The sequence below is a fragment of the Beta vulgaris genome, chromosome 9 (assembly GCF_026745355.1).
Source record: "Beta vulgaris subsp. vulgaris cultivar EL10 chromosome 9, EL10.2, whole genome shotgun sequence".
NCBI classification, from domain to species: domain Eukaryota; kingdom Viridiplantae; phylum Streptophyta; class Magnoliopsida; order Caryophyllales; family Amaranthaceae; genus Beta; species Beta vulgaris.
The window spans coordinates 49,695,085-49,719,519 of record NC_079210.1 but is presented as its reverse complement, the minus strand read 5'-3'; the positions used below and the strand labels follow the sequence as shown (position 1 = coordinate 49,719,519).

General features: G+C 36.2%; 1 protein-coding gene across 2 annotated transcripts; it reads right to left on the bottom strand.

The window, feature by feature from the left end:
* Positions 1-219: 219 nt before the first annotated feature.
* LOC104904479 (autophagy-related protein 2) lies at positions 220-18,785 on the bottom strand. Of its 2 annotated transcripts, XM_010692735.4 has the most exons (14): positions 18,154-18,651; positions 14,350-15,425; positions 13,951-14,099; positions 12,866-13,041; positions 9,619-12,774; positions 9,419-9,531; positions 8,350-8,557; positions 6,563-6,676; positions 6,114-6,221; positions 5,875-6,007; positions 2,969-3,180; positions 1,162-1,358; positions 838-1,075; positions 220-585 (listed from the first exon to the last, which is right to left on the bottom strand). In XM_010692735.4, the coding sequence occupies exons 1-13, from the start codon at positions 18,355-18,357 to the stop codon at positions 1,003-1,005; spliced, it is 5,919 nt and encodes a 1,972-aa protein (XP_010691037.1). In that variant the 5' UTR covers positions 18,358-18,651; the 3' UTR covers positions 220-585; positions 838-1,002. The 2 variants fall into 2 exon arrangements, with proteins under 2 accessions (XP_010691037.1, XP_048492687.1); XM_048636730.2 differs by lacking the exons at positions 220-585; positions 838-1,075; positions 1,162-1,358; positions 2,969-3,180; positions 5,875-6,007 and adding an exon at positions 7,821-8,267 and having other exon boundaries at positions 6,117-6,221; positions 18,154-18,785.
* Between the last annotated feature and the right edge of the window lie 5,650 nt (positions 18,786-24,435).

Sequence of the window (24,435 nt, the reverse complement as noted above, 5' to 3'; positions counted from 1 at the left end):
TTCAGTTTCAGGTTAAATTAGGGTATATAATGTTTGGAACAGGTTAAATAAGGTCAATTTGGTTATCAATTTGTAACATCATATACCCAAATTAGGGTACATGGCAAATAAATTGCAACAAACAAAATGAGAATTTTGGCAAATAAATTGGGACAAACCAAAATGTAAATTCTGGCATTTTGATTGGCACAACTCGGGAAGGAGACGCGCAAATGAATCGGGATGGAGTACCAATTGTCAGATTCTCATCATGATAACATTGATATTTGGTACACAATTCTCACCAAACTTAGTAACGCATTTAAACAAATTATCGTACTCATGCTTAACTAAAGCAAACTATGTACATCAAATAGAAACCACATTACGACTTGACGAATGCAGCTTCTAAAGAATTAAGGAATAAAGAAGAAACACATCTCTATGCTCTATGCTCTCACTATGCACAAAAGGTAAAATACAAGGCTCTTATGTGCTGCTAATAATTTAACCACCAATAAATGACTATTTACAACATGTACAGCGACTATCTCTAGCTATTCACTCCACTGGTGAAGAATTTGTTTGATCAGGCCAAATTTACACCTGAAGACAAAGCATTCCAAATTGGCCCATGAGTATTCGAGTACTTAAAAGCCATGCTGCGTTTAACAAAACTAGCCAAGATGACATTGACATGCACATGAAATATGCGGAGTGGAAATCTTAAATCATACATTATAATATGCTCGGCAAGTTGATGAACACAGATAATTTGTACAATAAATACCAAAAAAAAAAAATTGACGGCCAAAAGAAAATAACTCAAAAACAATGAAGCTGATTTTCTGAACTCACATGATATAGGAAGTGCACAAGGATCGGAAGAAGCAAATGTTGACTCTGCCCAACTGACTCCAAAGCTTTGAGGAAACTCATATAAGCTCAATTATCACTTTAGGAAACCTTCAATTCCTGCTGAAAATAAAGTCCGCAATTAACATTGAGAATGCGTCAGTACATTCAACTTTTCTTCCAGGATCGAGATGACCCCAAATACTTGTTCAGAGATTCTTCCTTATGTTCGGGATCAAGGCTGCAAGCAAATCAAGCAGGGATGAGTACAGGTGAATTGGACAATGGCCCAGGGAAAGTTCAGGAAACTATGATTGGTATAGAGACCTGTTTCTGACACCAAGAAGGGCACAGCGCAGAGCTTGTGCAGCAGCGGAAGCAGGAGCTATGGCAGCAGCAGGAGCTCCCCTGACTGCACTCACAAAAGCAGAACCAGCACCACCACCTCGCTGATATGTTTTCATGGGAGTATGAATTAATGCCGAGGCAGTCTTTCCAAGGCCGTCACTAAGACTTTCATAAGCCTGATAAAAATCACAAACATCAACCAAATTACAAAAATTCTCAGATCTCTTAAACCACAAGTGACAAGACCATCTACCATTAAGCAGTTGCAAAGGATACAAGATGATATACGGAGATATGCTACACGTACAAAATATTATATTGTAACGTAAATAGAAACACCTGAGTTTTTCGTCTATCACTTGCAATTTCCTTTTCGATTAAGGGTCTAGCAGACGCAGACTTCCGATCTTTGGAATGAATTTTGAAGCCTAAAAGAGCGTCTTTGCACTTGTATAGTTAATCTTTTACTAGATTCTACTAACAGTCAAATGTAGCTTCTTAGTAGAAACATGTTTCAAAATATAGAAGCACAAATATAACCAATAGAGTCCTATTTTCTCATTCAAAGCAGGCGAATCAAGTATATAAACCTTCAATAGAGCAGGCCAATCACCGTATATAAACCTTCAATTGATACACAAGGTGGCAATTAAAACGCACAAGTTCCAGTCACTTGTTAATTTGAAAAGAAGCAAGGAAAATCCCAATTGAAAACCCACCTAAAGTTTTTACCAATGAATACCTCCTTTGTCCCTATCTATCTGACGCTTTCTAATGCAAGCCATTGTGGTACAGTTAATTCCAATTGGAAATTGCCTAACCACATCACTTCTTTAAACCCACAGTCCCGCATTCCTGTGCCTGGCCTCCCACTCTCTCTCCTCCTACCCAATTACCCATCTGACCTTCCATCCACTTCTTCCTCAACCCAGTGCTACCATGGTCATCACCAGGGAAGACATCCCACCTCGGAAGGGGAAGCCCGATTCCCGCCCTGTTATTTCTTCTTAACCGAGAAGAGATCCCACCCTGACCAACCCCCATCCCCACCAACATATCTCCATCCTTCTTCTTTTTCCCCTACCACCATAGCCAACCACCATCACAACCCAACCTCTCAATATCACCACTGGCAAAGACAACCTCCGACTTTGTCTCCCACCGCTGTCAACCCCTTCTTCCATCTACTTCATCAACCAAATCATCTCCTGCTTCAATACTCCATCAAGCAGATCTCTTCTTCAATCTACTTCAAGGGGGAATAGGAAGTGACCCAGTGCCAAAAGAGAAGGGAAGAGGAGCTTGAGAAGGAAAAGGGGAGGAGAACGGGTGCAAGAAAGGGAGGGTCATACTGAAATCACAGAGGAAACAGTGATGTCCAAAAGGGCAGGTAGGGTAGTGATGGTCGACTTGTCGTCCATGGACGTTCAAACAAATATGAACGTACAAGCTCACTAATGATATCAACAACTCAGGTCTTATTCTGATTTATCTTTGATCCAAAATACAATAGATTTCAAACAGAATATATAAGACTCCAAAGAATAATAAGCACTTAAGCAGAATCCAGCTGAGTGTTAACCCACTGAGATCAGAAGAACAAAACCTTCACAAAATTTTATCAATTTTGGTCATCCCACAAGGCAAAAGTATAGTTGAGAATTCTCAAATGTAGTTGAAATCGCATAGGAATTACACAAATTAAGATATTTATGAGAGAAAAGTCAATGCAATAAATGAATACGAGATGTAAAAACAGATGAGTGCAGCAGGGTATAATGTTCACCTGCTTAAGTCCATGTTGAGCATCTTCTGGCTGATCAGACCCTACAGATCCCAGGTTAGCCTTGAGATTGCTTCTAATAGGATGGGGTAAAGATGGCTGAATTTTCGTGAGAATACATTCCGCGTGAAGCAAAATCTCATGAGCCCCTGCTGCCAAATTCACACCAAGTCCAAGAGCTTCAAGTGAAATGCTCTTGAGGAATGCCGCAGTCCCTGATACATGAGAAGCAAGATAGTTCATGTTAAGAAACAAAATTATTTGCCATTGCACTTGCATAGTTGTATACACACATACAGAAAATCTCGTATTTAAGCGACGGTTCTAAAATATACTTCCTCGTTCTTCTTTTACTTGCAACATTGAAGTTTGGCACAAGAATGGGCAGGAGAGAGATAGAAAGAGATCAAAAACACCCCTGTGCTAGGAGAGAGAATATATTGCCAAAAATGTCAACGTTGCAAGTAACATACAACTTACTAAAATGGGAAACGTTGCGAGTAAAAGATAAACGGAGGAAATATAAAACAAAGGCAACAGAGTGGTGCCAGAGGGGTGGGGTTTGTGTAGCCAGCAGCAGTGATCGGTTAGTTTCTTAGGGAGAAGGCGATGTAAGTTTACAATATTATGTGAGCTAAAACCAAAGTTGGGCGAAAGCAAATCGCGAGAAATGGAGCTACTGGTGAAAGGAAAACAACTAAGAAAATAGCCAAACACTGAAAGAGGAAAAGGAGGAACACAATCTGTTTTCCTTTGTTGAAGACAACAAAAACCAATGGCCCCTCAGCATAATATTGAAATAGGTCTTACATGTAGACAGAATAAATAGCCACCAAACCAAGCAGGCAATGTGAAAATCTTCAAACCTAGTGAAACCTAAAACAATTCAAGTAATATAATATGCTTATGCTGAAAGAACGGATTATAAAGAAGGATATAGAACTTCTCAAAGATTTAATACACAATTTTCAGTGTTTACTTCACAATCATGGCAGATTATTTTCTACTAATCTGTGCGTCCATCCTATTGATATCAGACTGCATTTGGTTCATGTTCAGGTATCAGTATAGGAATGAATTGAATTAAACCCATAGTTGATGCCCAGAAACTACACCTGATATCTATATTGGGAAATAGAAAAGCCTCAATCACCCTAACTTTGTCTTTTGTCTGCTACTTCCTCCAGTGCCTCTCTTTCCTCCCTCCCATGTCCTCCTTGACTCCTCAATGTGCAGCCCTCCATTAAAACCAGCTACTCACCTCTGCCAATAATAAAAGTTTCCAGCACCACGGCAGACTCCACAAGACACTTTAGCCCAAACCCACGCCACTTGTCATCTAACCCAACACTGTTCTCCAATAAGCACACTGCAGCGCCAGCAGAGATCTGGGAAGCTATCGTTAATCAAGTCAACCCACTTCTCTGTTCTCTTCGGCATGGAATTTCAGTACAAATCCACCTCTCGACTACCCTCTTACTCGTCTTCCTCTCAAATATTCAACATTGAGGCAAAGATAGAATTGATGACTGATTTTTAAAATAAAACCAAAATTCCAGATGTGGAACTTAGGTAGCCAAAAAAGAATGCACTAATGGCCTCCATAAAGTATGACTCGTAGTTCAAAGTTGGTGGTGGTTACGGTGATGGAAAAAGAGGGATGACTAGAGGAGAAAGAAAGATGTGGGGTGCTTGTGTTATAATGGGTGGCTGCCTGAGGCTGAGGCGATGTGGGTCAAGGAGGAAAAAGGCGAGGAGGTTGTGAGAACTTGAGAAGGCAAGAATAAGGCGCCGAGTGAGCAATGGGAGGCAGGCAGTAGTGACTTTTATGGTGATGGTAGAATAGTGCCAAGTGCGTTGATGGGAAATTTTCTATTTTTCTAATTGACGTGTCATAATGTCGCAGGAAAACCACCCCTCCTCACTAGGAACTCAACTTGGAAATTTCTAGGGGTGCCTCACAGGCATCAAATCTTTATATTCTTAACTCAAACTTAAGTATAAATTTGGATGATTCCAAAAATCAGATCAGCCTGATACCGGAGCTCCAGCTAAAAAAGAGCCTTGAAATATATTTCCTCCGTTTTTTCTTTTGCAACATATGAGTTTTCACACTTGCCAATGCACAACCTTAACCATTAATATTTTTAATTACTTTTAGTAAAAACTATAAAATTCATACTTCATATTGAAAGTATATATTGAGATGAATCTAACAAGACTCCAGATTTCCTTATGTCAAAATCACAATTGATGGTGAAAGGATAGTGAATGAATGGTATAAAAATCATATGTTGCAATAGGAAAAGAATGGAGGAAGTATTACTTTAGTATTGCTCTGTTAGAATTCATCACATAGTAATTATCTAAAGCCCCTGCATTGTTACACAGCACGTTATCCAATAATAAATTTGAAAGATACATATGCCCTTATTTTTCCACAATGATCCCAAGATACCAATATGCTCGTTGGAAAAGAGTACTAATTCACTACTAAAGGACAACATGATCGACAATTTCAAAAGTGAGGTATCTTAATATTCTATCTATCCTCTTGGAATCTGTTTGAAGATCAGCTATAAGAAGGATATCAAGGTATGAGAGGAATTAGCAATACCCTACACGCAAATGGATCCATTACAAAATCAAATAGATCTAACATCTAGTTTAGTAGACACACCACACACTTTAATGTTATTTCACACAACCAGCAATCTTATCCACATTTCAGTCATCAACGATTCAGAGTATATATATTAAGAAGAGGCAAATTTACATCGATTTTTTGAAGACAATGACAAATAAACCACAAGAACTACAATTAGGTCACAAGTTTATAAAATCCAAAGCAGGTTATCCGTTATTGACATGATAGGAAGCAGATAAGGCAAGTTCTATAAGCTACCTACCTCTTTGTAAACCCTTCACTAATCTATGATCCTTTCTATAATTCTTCACCGGCAATGAAACGAACTTTGCAGCACCAGAGCTTACAGAAACAATTGATCGAACAGTAGGAAGGCCTTGCAATAGCTTATGGATCTACAATTTAAGAAGAATAACTTCTTTAAATGAAGACTCAAAGACACAAATCAGAATGGCAGAATTCATCAGAATTGTCATGTGAATAAAATGAATTCTGAAAAACCTGATTTTGAGAAATATCTTCCAGCCATTCCCCGATTGCTGTTTCACATACATTACCCCAGCCATAAACACCAGCAGCTTGAACATGCTTAAGATGTAGCTCAACTCCCTGCGTCAAGAATTTACAAAAGTTCCTCTTACCCTCAATCAAATTGCCAAAAAAGAATAACTATTTTGCATAGCAGGTATAGAACTTGAGAATAGATCATATTAAAATGTAAAAGAATCACTTCCATAAAATTAGTATTATAACCAGATATAACAAACTTAAATCCCTCGTATAAATTACAACTTCTCCCACATTTCCTTCCTATCTCCAGTCTACATCCATACATCTTCTACATGTTTCAAGGTTTTCTGCAACAAACTCAAATCACTGCATCAACTTAACCACTAGATACCATCTACAAGTATCAAGTTATCAACACAATAAACATAGCAAAATATTACCTTCCACGGCACAAGGTTTACAAGTTCCACATATTTCCCTCCACTTAACGCCGCGAGGTCAACACGGCTAGGACAGTAGTCAACTCGAAGTATAATAGGCCATATGTCAAACTTCTGCAGAAAATTAAACGATATTAATTCACCGGAATATATATCGAACGTAGAAGTGAAGACTGAAGACAACATTGCATATTCATACACTTGGACCAAATAAGAAAAAGCCTCTTCAAATTGCAAAATGATTTAATGCCAGCAACAAGATCAAAGATTTAAGACAGCCAGGCTAGTACAGGGTCTGGAAAAAGCTGATGGGACTACCTACTACAATCTGAACGCCCACAATGAACATCCCACAAAAAGAGCAAGAGAAGCTTCAAATGTTAGTACGACAAACAGAAGGAACAAGGGATATTAGATGCTTAACTGACTCATTGATGAGAGCTACAAGAAAAGGTGAGTTTATGAAAGGCAAACAACACTCATCCAAATTTCCCACAATACAGCACGTGATCCATTCAGACCCTTTCACCCTTGTAACTAAAAATATACATTTTTACTCAGTAGTCATATGGCTTCCCATGATGAGCTATTTACGCACATCTTAAATTGATTTCATTGAAAACCGCTGCATGTAAAACAGTAGCGCACCAAATTAACGATTTTTTTGGTCATCCTTGTGTATCCTATTCCTTGGTGTGCACTCAAATGAATCTGGCCTTGTTCCTCCACCAAGATATTGCTTGAATACAGAGAAAATCCACAATAAAGTCCGACAGATGTTCCACAAAATCACCGACGGTCAGATCCACAATTTTTAAATCTTGCTATCCAAACGGACAACTCCTTTCGCATGTTTAGTTCAATCTCTTAGTAAGAGATAAAGACTACTATCATTTATTTTTACAGTTTAGATGCAAGGTCTGACTAAAATATATAACTTAATTTCTCAGCACTTCCCATTTTTTATTTGGGAAGGGAAGGGGAGGGTAAAGGTAAAAAAACCTATGTGACTAAAATCAATCACCCTGCACTGAAGACTTGAGAGGATAATACTTCCTTATCTCTAAGAAGAAAAACCATACGTGTCAGATGTCCATACAGGCCTAGGCAAGGGTAGCACTTCTCTCATAACAACGCCAACCCTTAACAAAGAGCAGTAATTGCTACAAGTTCAAAAACAACATTCAGTTCCAGCACTAAACAGACTAGGCTTCTAAAGCCTAATAAACTAACTACAAGCTCCTTATCCACACCCTACCTTTTACGCTTGCTAACCCTGGAAAGCCTGGTCGACATTTGATTTCTCCACTACTCTTCTCTACATTGCCTTAGGTCTTCTCAATTCACAGACAAGCGTGACACACTTATATACTTCTTCCATTTTTTTAGTTGCAACCTTTTGACTTTCACACTTGCCGATATACAACTTTGACCATTGATATCTCTAATTATATATAATATGTGAAAATTATAACATATTGAAATCTTGTAAATATATATTCAGATAAATCCAACAACAACTTACATGCTGAAATTTGTATTGTACATAATTCACAAATTTCCGGTCAAAGTAAGTGCATGAAAGTGCAAAAGTCAAAACATTGAAATTAAGAAGAAATGGAGGAAGTATTTAACTTCTGCAAGTCTCCTCGAATTTGGTGATCGCCGTGATCCCTATATAATACAACTAGGATTGGTATGTAACCTGTTTAAGAATATTATCTTAAACAAATAGCAGAAAAGCAATCAGAAGCTTGGGAACAATGAAGAAAAAGGTAATTACTTGCCTGAAAAAATGGAAGCAATGCCTCATCAGCGAGGCCAACACCTTTCAACTTGTTATCTTTAGCTAAGGTTATATCTAATGAATTCGAATCTTGTGTATCGCTCTGAGAGGGATCATCTGGCGGGCACTGACCTCCAAAGAAGGAGATAAGAAAATCAAGCTGGCTTTGGTGAAGATGCAATAATATTGGAAGGACAGCTACACGTAACCTGCAGATCCAACTAATTGTTATTACAATTACAAAGAAAGAAAAAGTGAAAGAGGAACAGCCAGCAGTCAATCAGAACAGAAGAGGTTATGAGTGGATAACTAACTAGCAGCAAACAATCTAGTAGATAAAAAGAATTTGACTATGTGAGTATAAAAGGAACAGAAACTGCCTATATGGATTGAAAAATATATGCGGAAGAATGTATAAACCTAACAAGAGAAACCAAAATATGAATGCAGCATAAAGAAAAAAAAGATAAGGCTTCTCAGAATTCAGATAGGTGTCATGATTTTCAGTAACATTTGGCAGAAGCAGAGACAGTACATACTGCACATTACAGAAAGTGCAATAATAACTTTCTCTCCAAAAAAAAAAATTAGTCAATCATCTTTTGCTTGTTTTGATGATCATTTCCTCCATTCCATATCATCCGACCACTTCCTAACTTCTTGTGTCCCACATTATATGTCAATTTTCATACCAACGTAATAAATAACAAGTCTTTAATCCGTGTGCGTAACCTAGAAAGGCAGTAGATTAGAAAGGGGTAAATGTAAACCAGACCCGCAGTACCAAAAGTTCTAATGATCATCCTTTATTTAACCTTAAAATAACAACTACCAAAAATGGAACCAATACCAAGCAGATTGACTGTCAGAAATGCAAATTTCTATCGGATCCCTTTCCCTTTTGGCTAGCACTTGAAGGACATAGTCCCACCATTCACTTCCACAAATTCTTTAAAAATAATAAAGTACAAGAATCAACAAAAAAACAAAAAAGATAATGTTAGATGAAAAGTGTCGCTGCTCTACTGAAAGCATAGAAGAGTCCCATAGACCACAAAAGAGTTGCATACCGGTATTCCTCAAGAGGAGTCATGGGATCTGGTCTGACAGCTTCCAAGTCAAGTTTGAATGCCTTCGAAAACGATTGTCTAGGCCGTTCCTTAGAATTATAATACCCGAGCATCTTGTAGGATAGGAAAAAAAATGTCAATAGTTATGCTCTTCAAAAGAATCACACAACAAAAACCTAAAAAGAGGCCAAAGGTCATACCAGTTTCCAAGGAGCATTTCTGCTTTTGTCATAAAGGTGAAGATCTTGGATAGAAAGACAAAGTTTAGATACACACAAGTCCCCATCTGGAAAGATGTCACAATGGATATTCATGTTAGATAGTGCAAGCTCCAGACATACAGATCCGTCCCTTCCATAGATATCTTCAGAATGCCGGACGGTTTTCCCCAAGTCATGCCAGTCAGAACCCGCGTACATACGCCATTTAATATCAACATTTCTCAGAGATAAGCGTCCTTTAAATCTTTGGCAAACATTATCTTCCTTAAGATGGCCTTCCAACAGCTGTTTCGAACGAGATTGACTTGTTCTATCTGGAACATAATTTTCGAAAATTCTCAAAGAGTTACTCCCATACCATCCACTTTTTCCTCTTTGAACATCAACATTTCCCCTGTCCGAATTTGACCGAATATTACCTTCTGTAAAATGGCTGTTAACTGTTAGTTCTGACAATGATCTTAAACCTGACAGGCTATAGCCTTCCATAATCTTCGATTTCTGCAGAATTGGCGAATGACCATCTTCCATATAATTTTCATGATACGGATAAGTGACGCTATGCCTCTCATGACATATACCTCCATCGATTCCCTCAACTGCACCGAATTCTGACCTGTCAAGGGAGTTCATGGTTTTTTGACAAAACAAAAAGGCATCTTCAGATATTTCTCCCATCAAGTTAGCCAGCCGAGATTCAACCTTTGAATCTGGAGCAAGTTGCTGCGCCTGCAATATCCTTGGGGAAGAATTGCTGCTGGTTTCTGATATTGTAATATCATCCTCCTCTCCCTGCACTTGTTTTGAAGAATTCCACCTGTTCTGCAAGTGCACAAGAGACTCCTCGATGTCTGGAGCAAAAAGCTGCTGAATTTGAGAAGCCAAACGTATTAGACCAAGTGTTGTATCATGACAGGTACTGAAAACAACATGAGATTCAGAACATGTTAAATCCCAGTAAACGTCATTTTCACAATTGATTCTCAAGATTGCGTCAACTACAGCCTCCCCGGCAATTTTGACGTAGCCAAGTTCATGTAGATGACCAACACCATATTCACCAACGACCTTTTCCTGCTTTGAGGCTTCATGAAGAAGAAGACCCACATCTCGCAGTCTGATATGATAATCATTTTCTAGACTACCTGCTACCATTGTACTTGAAAGTGTTAAAGATGATGCAGCCAGTAGACAAGCAACATATGGATCACATCGGTTATCATCAAGGCCAATAGAAATACGAGACTTAGGATTGAGACATTCTCCATTGACTCCTAACTCCGAAAAGTACGGCTCATAGCTCAATGCCCCATCGGTAAATTTCAAAAGTAACGAAACATTCTGAGGCTCCACTTTCTTCCCATTGCAGTCTGCTGTTTCACCTATTTCAGGAGATGGCAAGCTAACAAAACAAATTATCTTATCCAGCCAATCTAAGCGTCCTCCTGGCGCAACAATAGTTCCACATTTCAAAACAATTGACATAAAGTTATGGAAACTCTCGGGGTCGGACAAGTGCATAAAATCAGTGCCAGCATGGTTGCAGGATAAAACATTTGAACCTTCTCCATCTCCACGCCCATTTGAACTATTGAAACAAGAGATTAGAAGAATATCCTGATCTGCCATCGAAGTAACAGAACCCCACAGCTTCCCTTCCCTGTGGGATACCCAGAGAAAGGTAGCATCATTGACAGCCCCAACATCAGCAACAGAAAGCAATTGAAAATACTGGATTTCCAGCCTTAACTTGTGCCATGACCCAGGAAGTTCCCTCTCCAATGAGCTTTTAGGCCCATCCCCTTGCTCCAGTTCAATATAAACTTCCACCAGACCACATTCAAGAACGACTGATGATTGGTTTACACTTGTTCCTCTAATGTCATAAGCTGTGTCACCACCTGCACTGGACAATGCATCCATGGCATGATTCAAAAGGTGAAAAACAGATAAATACTCAGACCTGCAGAGAGTAACCACCACGGCAGGTACACAAATATGTATACAGAATTTGGAGCTCAGTATCAGCTCCTTCTGTTTTTGGGAAGATGAATCCCCCTTATGTTCCCTGGTTGATACAGAAGCAAAATCGTAATCACTTGTTGCAGATGACACTTTACTTGCTGGCCCATCGGATGTTACTAAACTCTTTGCACTCTTCATGATCCAAGCACCAGTTTTTGCATCTTCGCGCCAAAGCATACTGATCAAGCCAACCCAATGTGTCCCATTCCCAAGGGACAGAATTTTGTACGAATAAAATTGCCTACTCTCCGACTCAGTAGACCTAACTATATGGTCAACCACAGAACAAGTAATATGGTAAACGTCCAAATTAACAACATTTAGATGCACTGAGTGAGATGGTGATGGAGAATAATTCTTCCAAGATATACTTTCTCGAACAAGAACAGACTCTTCACCTTTCAAATCTCCGAAATTAGATGGGGAAGAGAAATCAACAGCAATAAATTGATTACAGGAGATGTAGCTTCTATAACCTCCAGTATTTTTGAACGGAAAGCATAAAATAATTCTAGCTTGAGGAAGAAATATGCTTCCTCCCACGCTTCCCTTCCAAGATGCAACCGGGACATTAGGAGGAGGATAACATCTATGCTTCTCTTCAAAGGCTGCAGAAGAAAACTCAGCCCCAGATGTGTCCAGTCTGTCACAATTTACAACTTCCCTTGAAATATCCAATGCCATTTTCACTAAGTCAAAATTCAACCACAAGATGAAAGGTGGAAGCTTTAATGAAAAGGAAACACGCCTAGTAAGCCGATCATCAGAGGATTTTGAACTTGCAGCAAAAAGAAAACTATTTACACCAGAAGTTTCAAACAGGGTAGCCTTCACTGTATTGCTGCCGCAAGCACAGTTTTGTGTACTTGATAAACTAGAGGGACCATTCCCAATCTTGGATGCATCAAATGATGACCCAGAAAAGAAGCACCTTGAAGGAAGAACACCTAGAACCTCATCTTGCAACGCTCGGATCATACCATTTTGACCACTAAATCTTTCCTCATTACCACGCAGATTGAAATCTACAGAATTTGCATTTCGACTAAAGTACTCATCTAACACGATGTGCTTGACAGTAGCTTCCAATTTCCACTCTTGAGGATGTACCTGTTTACTTTACCAGATGATCAAAGTTTAGTGACCATGAAACCTGGAACCAGAAACAAGAGACACTAAAACTTCAAGCACAAGTATTTACCAGGACGCCTATGAGAATGTCTTCACATCTCAAACCCAGATAATGGACATCAAAATATGTATCAACTTGCTCATCAGCTGGCTTGTGCTGAGCCAACTGATCTTCATCAGAAAAGGAAAAATTTGTTGACAGTCCAACAAGATTTATCTTGAGATTTGTTTCCACATGCTGCTGCTCTGTGCAGAGAGAAGGAAAAAAAAAATTACAGCACTAAAGCATGCAAATTTGCTAGCAGAACACTTGAGAAAGAGAGACATTTCCAGTAAAATCACTACTGAAATTCAAGTTCCTAGCAGAAAAGGCAATCAGCAGCTCAAAAAGACCATTGAGAAGTGCAGTCAGAAAATCAGAATGACCTCAAGATCAAGAAATGGTAAACCCTAGTCATATAATTATGAGTAATTTAAAATATAAATTATAACACACAACATAATAGTGCAAAAGATCTTCAAAGTCAATTCCATTACAGGACATTCATTAAAAAAGCATGCTTCTTCTGTTCTCATTCTTCTACTCAACTAAAAATATTTATACACCACATAATAACTTACAGAACAAATTCATAGCTTCATCACTGACAAAGAGCACAATTGTTAGAGTGCACAAATTCTAATAGCAAAAAAATTTCTGTAATATCCCCCACAGTCCTCATTCAACGATTGGAACGATGATCTGTCAAGCTAATTTTTTCTCCAATGAATTTCATCATAGGGCTCACGCACCTCTAATTATCCATTTGGTGTTATTGATCTTACTGAAAAAATAAACACTACACAAAAAGGATAAGGATACAAGGTCTGCGTAGTACAAACAACATCGTCAAAAAAATTTAAAAGAATAAAGCTAATTTTTCCGAGGTGATATACAGAACTCTATTTCAAAAGTTTCAGGTAATCATTGAATTCTGCACAAACAAGAGGAAGTACCTTCTACTTTACTAGTCTATGCCAGGTTCATTCACATGCTTATTACAGGCTACAGCTGTGTGCATAAAGGTGGAAAGAGTGTGATAGACTTTTATAGATGCAAAGTATGTCAAGGCAAACAACTTACGAGTTATCACCAGGTTAAGAAATTGAACATACCAGTAGAAACATAGAAAGATCCAGAAGCAAGATTTGATGCAGCAGATATCGCGCTGAAAACAGAGCATGTCCAATTCCACATTCCACTGCTCCCCAAGGCGAACTGGGAACTCCTCATCTCATCGAAACATTCGAAAAATTGATCTACACTGCAGACAGGAAAAAAAGGACAAACTGATTGAGAACCAAGTAAAAGAAATTGTGATTCAACTACCCAATATACTTGACAAGATGAGATGAGCAGATGAGCTGCTTTAATTTATGATGGCAAAATATCTTCAAATTACGAGTCAAAGACACAAACAAATACGTATAAGTTTCATCAACATATCGATTTTGCCTTGATTAGATGTTAGAACTCATTATACATGTCATCAGCATAAAGTTAAGTAAGAGAACCTGGCTCCTAAATCTGCCTCTTCAATTCCCTTGTTCTCACAGTTTCCAGTAGAAAAGGGCACCCAATCCAAAATGAAACATGATTCTTTCAAAAGAACATCTGTAACGATTTCTTCTCTCGGTGGAATGTTGACATTAACTGAACTCATAAAACCTGGTGTACTATTTTCAATAGACTGTGCGGAAGAAGGTAAAGCTGGTAGATTGCACTGAGATGTTGAATCAGAGAGAGCTGGATCCAAAGGCTCGTTAATAATATTATCAAACTTGTTATTCTCATAGTTCTCAAGCAATTCCCAGGTACCCAGTATCCACTTTAGGGTGTCGGGTTGTAATTTTAATATTAAAGCATCCAAATTAACATCTGCATCCATTTTGCGAGTATCTAAAGAGCCGTTCTCCCAAGGAATAGACAGCTTCATAGAGCCACCAAAACCATCTCTTTCCCCAGTCAACAGATGTTTTGAAGCATTAGGCAGACAGGAGTCGATGGCTGCAGCTTGAGGAGCAGGATATGTTTGACTGTCACCTCTATTCATGTTAAGAAGTTCAACAGTAGCTCCTTGGAATTTCAGAAAATTTGTCAGGTGGCTTATCCCCAGAAAATTTTCAGCATTTGAACAATCAGTTAAGTTCCTCTCTTCAGAAATGCAAGCTCCACATTCAATTTCAGCAACTCGCAATACCAATGCGTCATGAGGCCTTTCTTTCTCCATATCTCCTTCTAACCCAACATCCAATGCAACAATCACACTCTTTATTTTGATACAGAAGCTTGTCAATAACCACTTCACCATTGTAGCAACTATCTTGACTCCTTCATGTACATTGACAGAAGCAGTAGAGGACTTGTGGACAAAATCATGTTCACCCTTTCCCGAGTCATGACTTACACAGCACTCTTCACTCGAGTCATGAGTTTTAGAGCCCTCGCATGAACTGTCATTGGAGCATGGGAAAATCACAAGCTCAAGCTCATCCACCTCAACTTCACATCCTTTACCGTTCCAAGGCATTTTTACTAACAGCGAGCGGATTGATCCTTCTTTCAATCTAAATATCGATGCTTGCGCCAACTGAAATGAACAGAGAAGCTTTTGCATAACTAAAAAAATATGTAATAGCATGTGATAAGAAGCAGGATATACCAAGTTTTACATAATAGAAAGAAAATTTTCATGGAGCAGTGTATTATATACCAGATTCTTCGATAAAACTACCATATAACCTAATACTTCATCCGTTTCAGAATACTTGCAACACTTCCCTTAAATGAAAATGTCATAATACTTGCAATCAAGCCATATGAAGTAATTTCTGCAGAAAATTACCAGTGTACCAATATATTCTCCCTCCTCACAAGTCACAACTCTCCATCCCCCTCCTTAATTGGTTGTAAGTACAAAGACACATATGAATAATTTTAGACAACTATTATTTGTTATCGTTTGGTGTGAAAACACTACACATGAAACAAAAGTAATGGAAACTCCACGGCTCCACCAGTAAAGCGACCCACAAATGCTAAAATTCTGCCCCTTCCCTACTCCTAGTAAAACCCCTCACATCACTGCCCCACCAGCAAATTTACCAGCACCACCACCCTCACATTCTCTCACTTCCCACTTTCTCTCCACCACCTTTTTGCCCCGTCACTGCCTCGGGTTATAAATAATGCAACAAGTGGATGCTGGCAACGGAATTAGCAGTGATTGTGGTGTTTTCGGTCTCAGCAATAAATGATATATTTTGATCACTGGATTAAATCTGATTTTCAATCTAAAGCACTATGTAAAATCAAAGTTCTTGATCAACTCAGTGTACTATTTTAACCAAACAAAGAAGCAGAGTAATGAAGTGATCGAATTGGTGGTACTTCATGCCGCAAAGGCAGAGTTGGGTCCACAGCCCACCCCAAAATAATGAAAGTTAGAGATTCATTAATCAATAGAGTTGCTAAAAAAAAGTAATAGTTGTTTGAAAATAAAAGGTACTTCATTAGATAGTTTCTATAAAGGGGCAGGTTCATCGAAAAGAGTCACGTGCAAAGCGACGTATAATACAGGGCTTCTCATTCTAAGAGGACCCCAAATTTTAATATTCATTATTTTTTTTAGTCACATTATCCTAACCTTCCTTATTTAGGTACTTTTATTTGTTAAAATTAATATTAATATGAAAATTTTAAGATACTACCACAGTTTCTCAATAAGTGAAACACTTCCCTTATTTTGAATAGTCACAATAAGTGCAAACAAGCTCTAAATGGTAAAAGAAGTTCACTCTTATTACAAATATGCCACCAAAAAGCAAGAGGGGACCACAACTTTTTTGTTTCATCACTCTACTTTATTGTGGTCCCTACTTTTTCTCTCTACATCCTTGGTAACTCACCACTTTCTCTATGTTTCACTTATTGAGAAATGGATGAAGTATGTTCTTGTAATTTTAAATCGTGCATAATAATTTTAGATTTTTAGGAATGATTTTAATAATTAGCCCAAGGCCTGCCTCATGATTAGGACGGCCTATAAAGGTGGTATATACTTCCTCCGTTTCAAAATAATTGCACCGTTTGCTTTTTCACGTTTGTCAATACGCCTTTTTGAACGTTAATATCTCTAATTGCATATAAGTAAAAATTATAAAAAGTTAGATATTTAAAATCCTCGTATTGAGAAGAATTTAAAAAGATCCCACTTGACTACTCCCTCCGTCTTTTTTTATTTGCTACATTTTGCCATTTAGGGGTGTTTCAATTTATTTGCTACATTTGCAAATATTTCCATATATAGTACATAGGTCCCACACTTTATTTACAAATTTGCCATCACTCCCTTCTTGATTTTGTAAATGTTTCCATATATAATACATAGGTCCCACAATTTACCTATTTGCTTTTTTGTTAATTCCATTTATGTCAATGGTCCCCACTCCCTCCTTGGTCTTTGTGAAAAAGTGCTTGTAGCAAATAAAAAAAGACAGAGGGAGTATGTTTTTTCTTATATAATGGTAAGGGAAGGTTTGTCAAAGTTGGTTCATGAATAGTGACCAAATGCCAAATGGTGCGACTATTTTGAAACGGAGAAAGTATAATATAACAAATTATTCACCATAAATTTTTCTACTAAACATGGATGATGCAGCGAATAAGCATCTCTTATAATAATGCATATGCTTAACCAAATTTCCCATAAACCAAATTTCGCATAAGCCATCACTTCAATTCAACATCTGAAAGCCAAAGTATAAGTTCCATCACAGAATAGACGAAAGAAACTCTACAATTATAATCATTTGGGCTTCAAAAAAAAAAGTAATATACACTATTGCAACTGTTAACATCATCTAGTACCAAGCTTTACTGTAGGTTATGTTATGAAATACTCTAAACATAATTCAACAGAATTAGCAAAAAAAAACTGTGAATTCCTTCAATAAAATCCGGGAAAAAAAAATTATCAATTGCGAGAGAAGGCACAGGGTAAGCATCCCCTACAATAATGCATTTGCTTAACAAAAACGGAAACCAAATTATATTCTACCATAACTTCACTTCAAACATCTGAAAATCAAAGTATGAGAATAAATTCTATAACGAAATAGACAAATGAAACTATGCAATTATGATTATGACACACTTAAAAATATAACAGAAACTATACTAATTGTTAATAATCAATACCGAGCTTCACCATAGTTTATGCTACGAAACAATCAAAACAAAAATTCAACAAAAAAACGGCCAAAAACACTACAAAAAATCCGAAAAAAACGTAAAAAAGTAGGAAATAAAAGGAATACCTTTTGATTAAGAAAATCAACATTAAGAGCGACATCAGTAAGCTGAATTATACCAGCAGAAAGTTGAACATCGAGTTGATCAAGATCGATTTCTCCGAGTATAAATTGTCCTAATTTCTTCTTCAGCAAGAACTTACACAATCTTTTAATGGCGAAACGAGACAAAATTGCCTCCGCCGATTTCGCGAAATTCCACGAAAACATTGGGAAATTTTGTATTTACAGTGAAATTAGGGTTTTGAATCGGAGTTAATTGTGATTATTGTTGGTGGAAGCTTGATTATCCATCAAGGTCACAGCCACGCCGCCACAACTCCTCCGATGAGAGAGAAAATGAGGTAAACCAAATTTTATCACGATTCTCGATAATTTCGAATATAAATATTGTTTTTCGGCTTTATTATTTTTCCTGTTTTTTTCTTTTTTGTTTCTTTTGGGTTTTGGCTACTACTAGAGGTCAGAGGATAGAAAGTAGAAACTGCAGACTGTTAAGGAGATGACTTTTTTTTTTGGCGGTTTCGTATGCTTTGTAGGAGGAATTTCTCTCTCCACTTTTTTCGGATTGTTAGGGTGAATTTCCCTTCTTTTGTTTATTAAAAAAAAAAAAGTACTTTTATCCAAAACAAAAAAATATGTGTTGTATACTCTATCCGTCTCAATTTAGTTGCTACATTTTTACCGTAAGCACTATTCACGTCATAACTTTGACTATCTTTTACTCCATATACATAAGAAAAAACATAGTCATGTTGGATTTTGTTTGATTCGTCTTAATTTGTGTTTTCCAAATATATAATTTTTTCATATATGTAACTCAAGATATTGGTGTTTGAAGTTGCATCTAGTAAACTGTGAAAAAGCAAATGTAGCAACTAAATTGGGACGAAGGGAATATATAATTTTGAAATAGATAATACTCTGTCTCTCTTTTTTTTTGTCATCCTTATTTTTATATGCGCATCTTTCAATGCATCTCTTTGAATTTAAATATATTTCATTATATATTAATAAATTACTAATTGAGTCTCCTCAAAAAAAAATTGCTAATTGAGTCGAATCAAACAAGATCCCGTATGACTATATTTTTTCTTATAAGTTGAGAAAAATCAAGAAGATTCTCTCCAAGGATGAATACTATTGAAATTTCAATTGAGAAAAGATTAAAAAAAAACAGATGGAGTATACTTTATCAATTGAGGTTAATGTTATTGTCAAAGTGGGAGATAAGAGTTGTTGAAAGCAATTGGGTGTTCGAAAGCTTCTTGTTGAAAGTGATTATCTCCGAGTTATTAATGCTCTTAGACTAATAACATCTTTTATTTGGTTCTGGTGAGTTTTATCTGATTATTGAGGGTATTCTTGATTTTATTAATTATTTTGATATAGTAGTTCGATCGTTTGTCAAACGTTCCGGTAATAATGTGGCTCACTTGCTTGCCCATCTCCAACATGAGGAGTTTGGTTATAGATGTTGGATGGACACTATTCTGGACATTGTTGTTGGGGTTTCGATTTTTTTATTATTATGAAAGATAATTGGTCTGAAGATGAATCCCTTGCTAGGCTACTAGCTTGTAAGGCACACCAACTCAAAAGGTTGTGTACAAGGTTAAACTGATGTATAGTTTTTAACTTATGAGGTTTCTTTTAAAAAACTATACATAGCGTGCACGGCACACCAACTTTCTTTTTTTTTTAAAAAAAAACCTTTTAAAGGGTCGTTGAAAGAGTGTTTAACATTCTTCATTCGCTATTCATTTTTAAGATTTTCATATTAAGAAAATATGTAGTGACCAAATCTAATGATATGTAGCATTATTAGCATTTATTCAATATTGATTGAAAATTTCACCAAAGTAACGTATGTAAATAATACAAAAGTTAAAATTGTTATATTTTCCAATATAAAACTGATGTATAGTTTTAAACTTATAAAAATATTTCATTGATTGAAGATCATATAATATCTACAGTAATAATTAAATCTAACAAATACAATTCCATTATATTTCTCTGCAACTAAAATTGTCATTCTTGTGGATCGAATAATTTTTTTCATACTTCTTATTTATATCGGAGAAATTTGTCAGAAACAACCTCTTAAAAGGAAGATTTTGTCAAAAACAACCTTTTATTTTTATTTTTTTGCCGAGAACAACCTAAAACAATTTTTTTTGTCAAAAACAACCACATGATGTCATTCCGGTGTTGACTCATGTTTTCCGACGTTGACTTCTTACTTAACCCAATTTACTCCCATTTCCCTCCAATTTTATTCACTTGAAAACCCTTTTCCCTCCCTCGTCTTCTATAAATTGATTACCTCATAAACTCATTTTTTTTCTCTCTCTCTAATTCATAAACTAATTTTTTCTTCAATTTATGCACCTCCTTAGCTAACATGCACTTCTCATGTGCAACATAATTCAGCTTCATTGTCAGGATGTGATTGTCAGTAGCAAGCCTGTGTTTTTCAGCTATAAGAATATTAATGACATCTTTTTGCCAATCCAGTATCTCCTCGTCAACCCATTTAGGGGTGTTTGGTTCATATATTGGTGTGGGTTTGGAATCAGAAATGAAACCAAGGTGGTATGGGTTTGGAACTTGATACTTAATACCTTGTGTTTGGTTTCATTTAGGAATGAAAAATCTTCTTTTATTTGATACCTAAAGGTAAGGTATGAGCCATACCCACCTCCCTCCATGGGTTTCCAAACCCATACCTTATGGGTTTGAGGTATGGGTTTAAAATTTAGAAATAAGTTAAACAAACACTAGGTATGGGTTTTGTTCATTCCAAACCCATACCTCATACCTAAAACTAGTGAACCAAACACCCCCTCAAAGGTATTGCAGCCCTTTTGTCCAATTTCGTGGTTATAGAACTTGCAAGCAATGAACTTTCTTCCATGATTTTCATGTGTCCATGAAGTCCTTCTCGCAACCAGTATTCCGCACCCACAATTCACCATTGTTGCTGCAACATTCATGCATTATTGGAGAGGTAAAAAAAATTGCACAATTGCGAGAGATTAAAGAAACCCTAACTTACACATATGAATTGTACAATTGACAGAGAAATAAAATAGCTGGAATCAAACCTTGAAGAACCAGATCTTTGCAAAATTTCTCGAATTTATAAGAATTTCTGAGTGAATATATAGAGAGAGAAAAAAGTTTATGAGGGAATCAGTTTATCTCTATTATATAAGCCAAGAGAGGAGGTGTGGTGTCCTCTTTTGAACTGACCAAAATAACCTTAATGATCTAATTAATGGAATAAAAAAAATTACAAAAGCAAATCATTTAAAAATTCTCATTTCAACTTGCCATTTAAAACAAGTTTAAAATTGATCTAATTAATGGAATAAAAAAAAATTACAAAAACAAATCATTTAAAAATTCTCATTCCAACTTGCCATTTAAAACAAGTTTAAAATGGTATATGCATCCCCCTCAAAAAAAAAAAATGGTATATGCATCAAATACTTCAATCGAAAATTAAATGGACAAAATATTTATACCTTATAAAAAAACGATGGCATACATAACGTGCAGATGAAAAGTCTGAACATTCACTACCTTTGATACTCTTTAATTCAGTTAAACAAACTCATTATTTTTGTTCTTTCTGTTCAATATTCATTCACAAAAAATTAATGTTAACAATCACTCACAACCTTTTTATTTTTTTACATTAGCAAATTAATATATCTAAATTCATCTAACTGTTGAGTTTTTCACATTTAAGTTTAATCATAAATAAAGTACGAATGGAGTATCTAATAGAATAACAAATTTTGAAATTAACGCACGCATCGCGTGCATATGAAGGCTAGTAGAAGATGAGGGAGGGAAAAGGGTTTCCAAGTGAATAAAATTGGAGGGAAATGAGAGTAAATTGGGTTAAGTAAGAAGTCAATGCCGGAAAACATGAGTCAACACCGGAATGACATCATGTGGTTGCTTTTGACAAAAAAAAAATTATTTAAGGTTGTTTTTGGCAAAAAAAAAATTAAAAGGTTGTTTCTGACAAAATCTTCCTTTTAAAAGATTGTTTTTGACAAATTTATCTTTATATCGCTACTTCGTATATAGGCGCACACGACTTCACAAGCTGAGTAGTATGTTGATCAACTAGTAAATTAAAAGTTTGTTTTGATATAATCTTTTGATCTTGAAAAATAACTTTAATTCAACTTTCATATCTTATGAGTTTTCATCAACTTATATTGAAAAGGAACTTAGATTCGTTTAGTATTTTCACTTTTAGTTAACTTATCTAACGTCGTCCCATGGGTGCTTCTTAGTTGTTGCCTTCTTAAAATTGTACAAAATATATAAAACTTAAAAATTAAGAAGTTCTTGCAATATTTAAGTATTTCCTCCGTTTTAAATTACTCACTATACTTTTAAAATTCCATATTCATCTTTGAGGTTTGACCATGCATTATTCACTATTAGATAAAATGAAATGTTATAATGCAATATGTTGTTAGATTCATCTCAATGTACTTTTTCATAAAATCAAACTTTTATATTACTTTAATACACAGTTAAAGACATTGATAATCAAAGTAGTATATCGGCTAACATAAAAGTCAAAGTGTAGTGAGTAAAAAGAAACGAAAGAAGTACAACAAATGGAGAACCAAGATGGAAGATGAGGAGGGATATAAAAGAGAGGAAGAGGAAAAAAGAGAAAAAGGGGTACATGAAAAAATAAGGGTACTTTGGGTGTGTACTGTGTAGGAGCTAAGAGCATCTTACAATGGGGTGAGTTGGTCTTACTTGGTCTTGGAGTTTTTTTTTTCTCTCTCCTTTCCTCCTTCTTACATCTCACATCCCACTAAAACTCCCACCAACTCATTTTTTTTTTGTCACAATGGTGCGGTTGGTCTTACTTGGTTTTTCTATTTCTCTCTCTTACTTTTACCAAACCCCACCATATACTCTCTCTCATACTTTTACCAAACCCACCATATACAATGTTTATTTTTTTTTATATAAAATAGATTATTTATATAAAATAGATGTTTTTTGTGCACACCATCCCATGCTCATATGGTCTGGATTTCCAGACCAACTAAGCCAAAGAGTCAAGTTCCAACAACAAAATCAAATAAAACTAGTTTTACTATTTGCTAGACCAAGCTAAACCCACCCCATTGTAGATGCTCTAAGGAGGTTGTATTTAGTTTCTTAACCCCCTTCCCCCTTTTGCTCTATCTTTTCTCCCTCCTCATCTCACATTGTTCTTCTTCCATTTGTTGTATTGAAGCTTGAAGGTTTACGTCATTTTCCATTTTCATTCCCCCCACTTATTGTATTGAAAGTTTATGCCAAAACCCTTTTGAACTAAAATTTAATTTTCCAAACAATTCCATAAATTCTGCAAATTTCATGGCATATTAAAGGTTCTTTTTTTTGCAATTTTGTGTTGTGGACACCAAGTTCTCCCTCTTCCCTCAATACTCCATTTGTTTTTTAAAATTGCTACATTTCCCGTACATGACTATTTATTTGTTTTTTAAAATTGCTACATTTCCCGTACGTGATTATTTATTTGTTTCTTTGTATGTTCTACATTGTTTAAACTTTTCTTATTTGGGGTACTTGACCCACCATAAAGTAATACTATTATATATTTTTGTTTTTTCTTTTTCTACCAAAAAGTAGTACTTTTTCACGCTATCCATTATTTTATATCGAAAGAGTGAAAAAGTACCCTAAAAAAAAAGTTTAGAAGCGACGTTACTTAAATTGTTGTGCAATGGAAGAATGATAAAACGCTCATTGCGAGCGGCCAACAGTGCCCATGATTTTTTTCCCAAAAAGTTACCTTTATGTAAAAAAAAATTTATAATTAAATAAAAATAAACATGACAACTTTTTGTCAAAAAGTAAACATGTGATCTATGCCAAAAAGTAAAAAGTTGTATAGATTTGTGTGTCTCGTACTCTTGTTCGACTTTTGTCCCAAAAAGGTACACTTGCTTATATATAAAAACCTGTGTTTGTGTGTTCAAAACACTGATCATTGATAAACCAACCATTATTTATGTGTTTAATACATTTGCTATTATTAAACTAACCCCTGTTTGTATATGTAGATATGTTGAAATGACCATATTATCCCTCTTAAACATGTGATCTCTGCCAAAAAGTAAAAAATTTGCATCGATTTACGTGTTTCATTCAACTCTTGTCCCCAAAGTACTAATCCCTCCGTCCCAAAATATAGTTCCCATTTCCATTTTGGGTGTCCCAAATTATAGT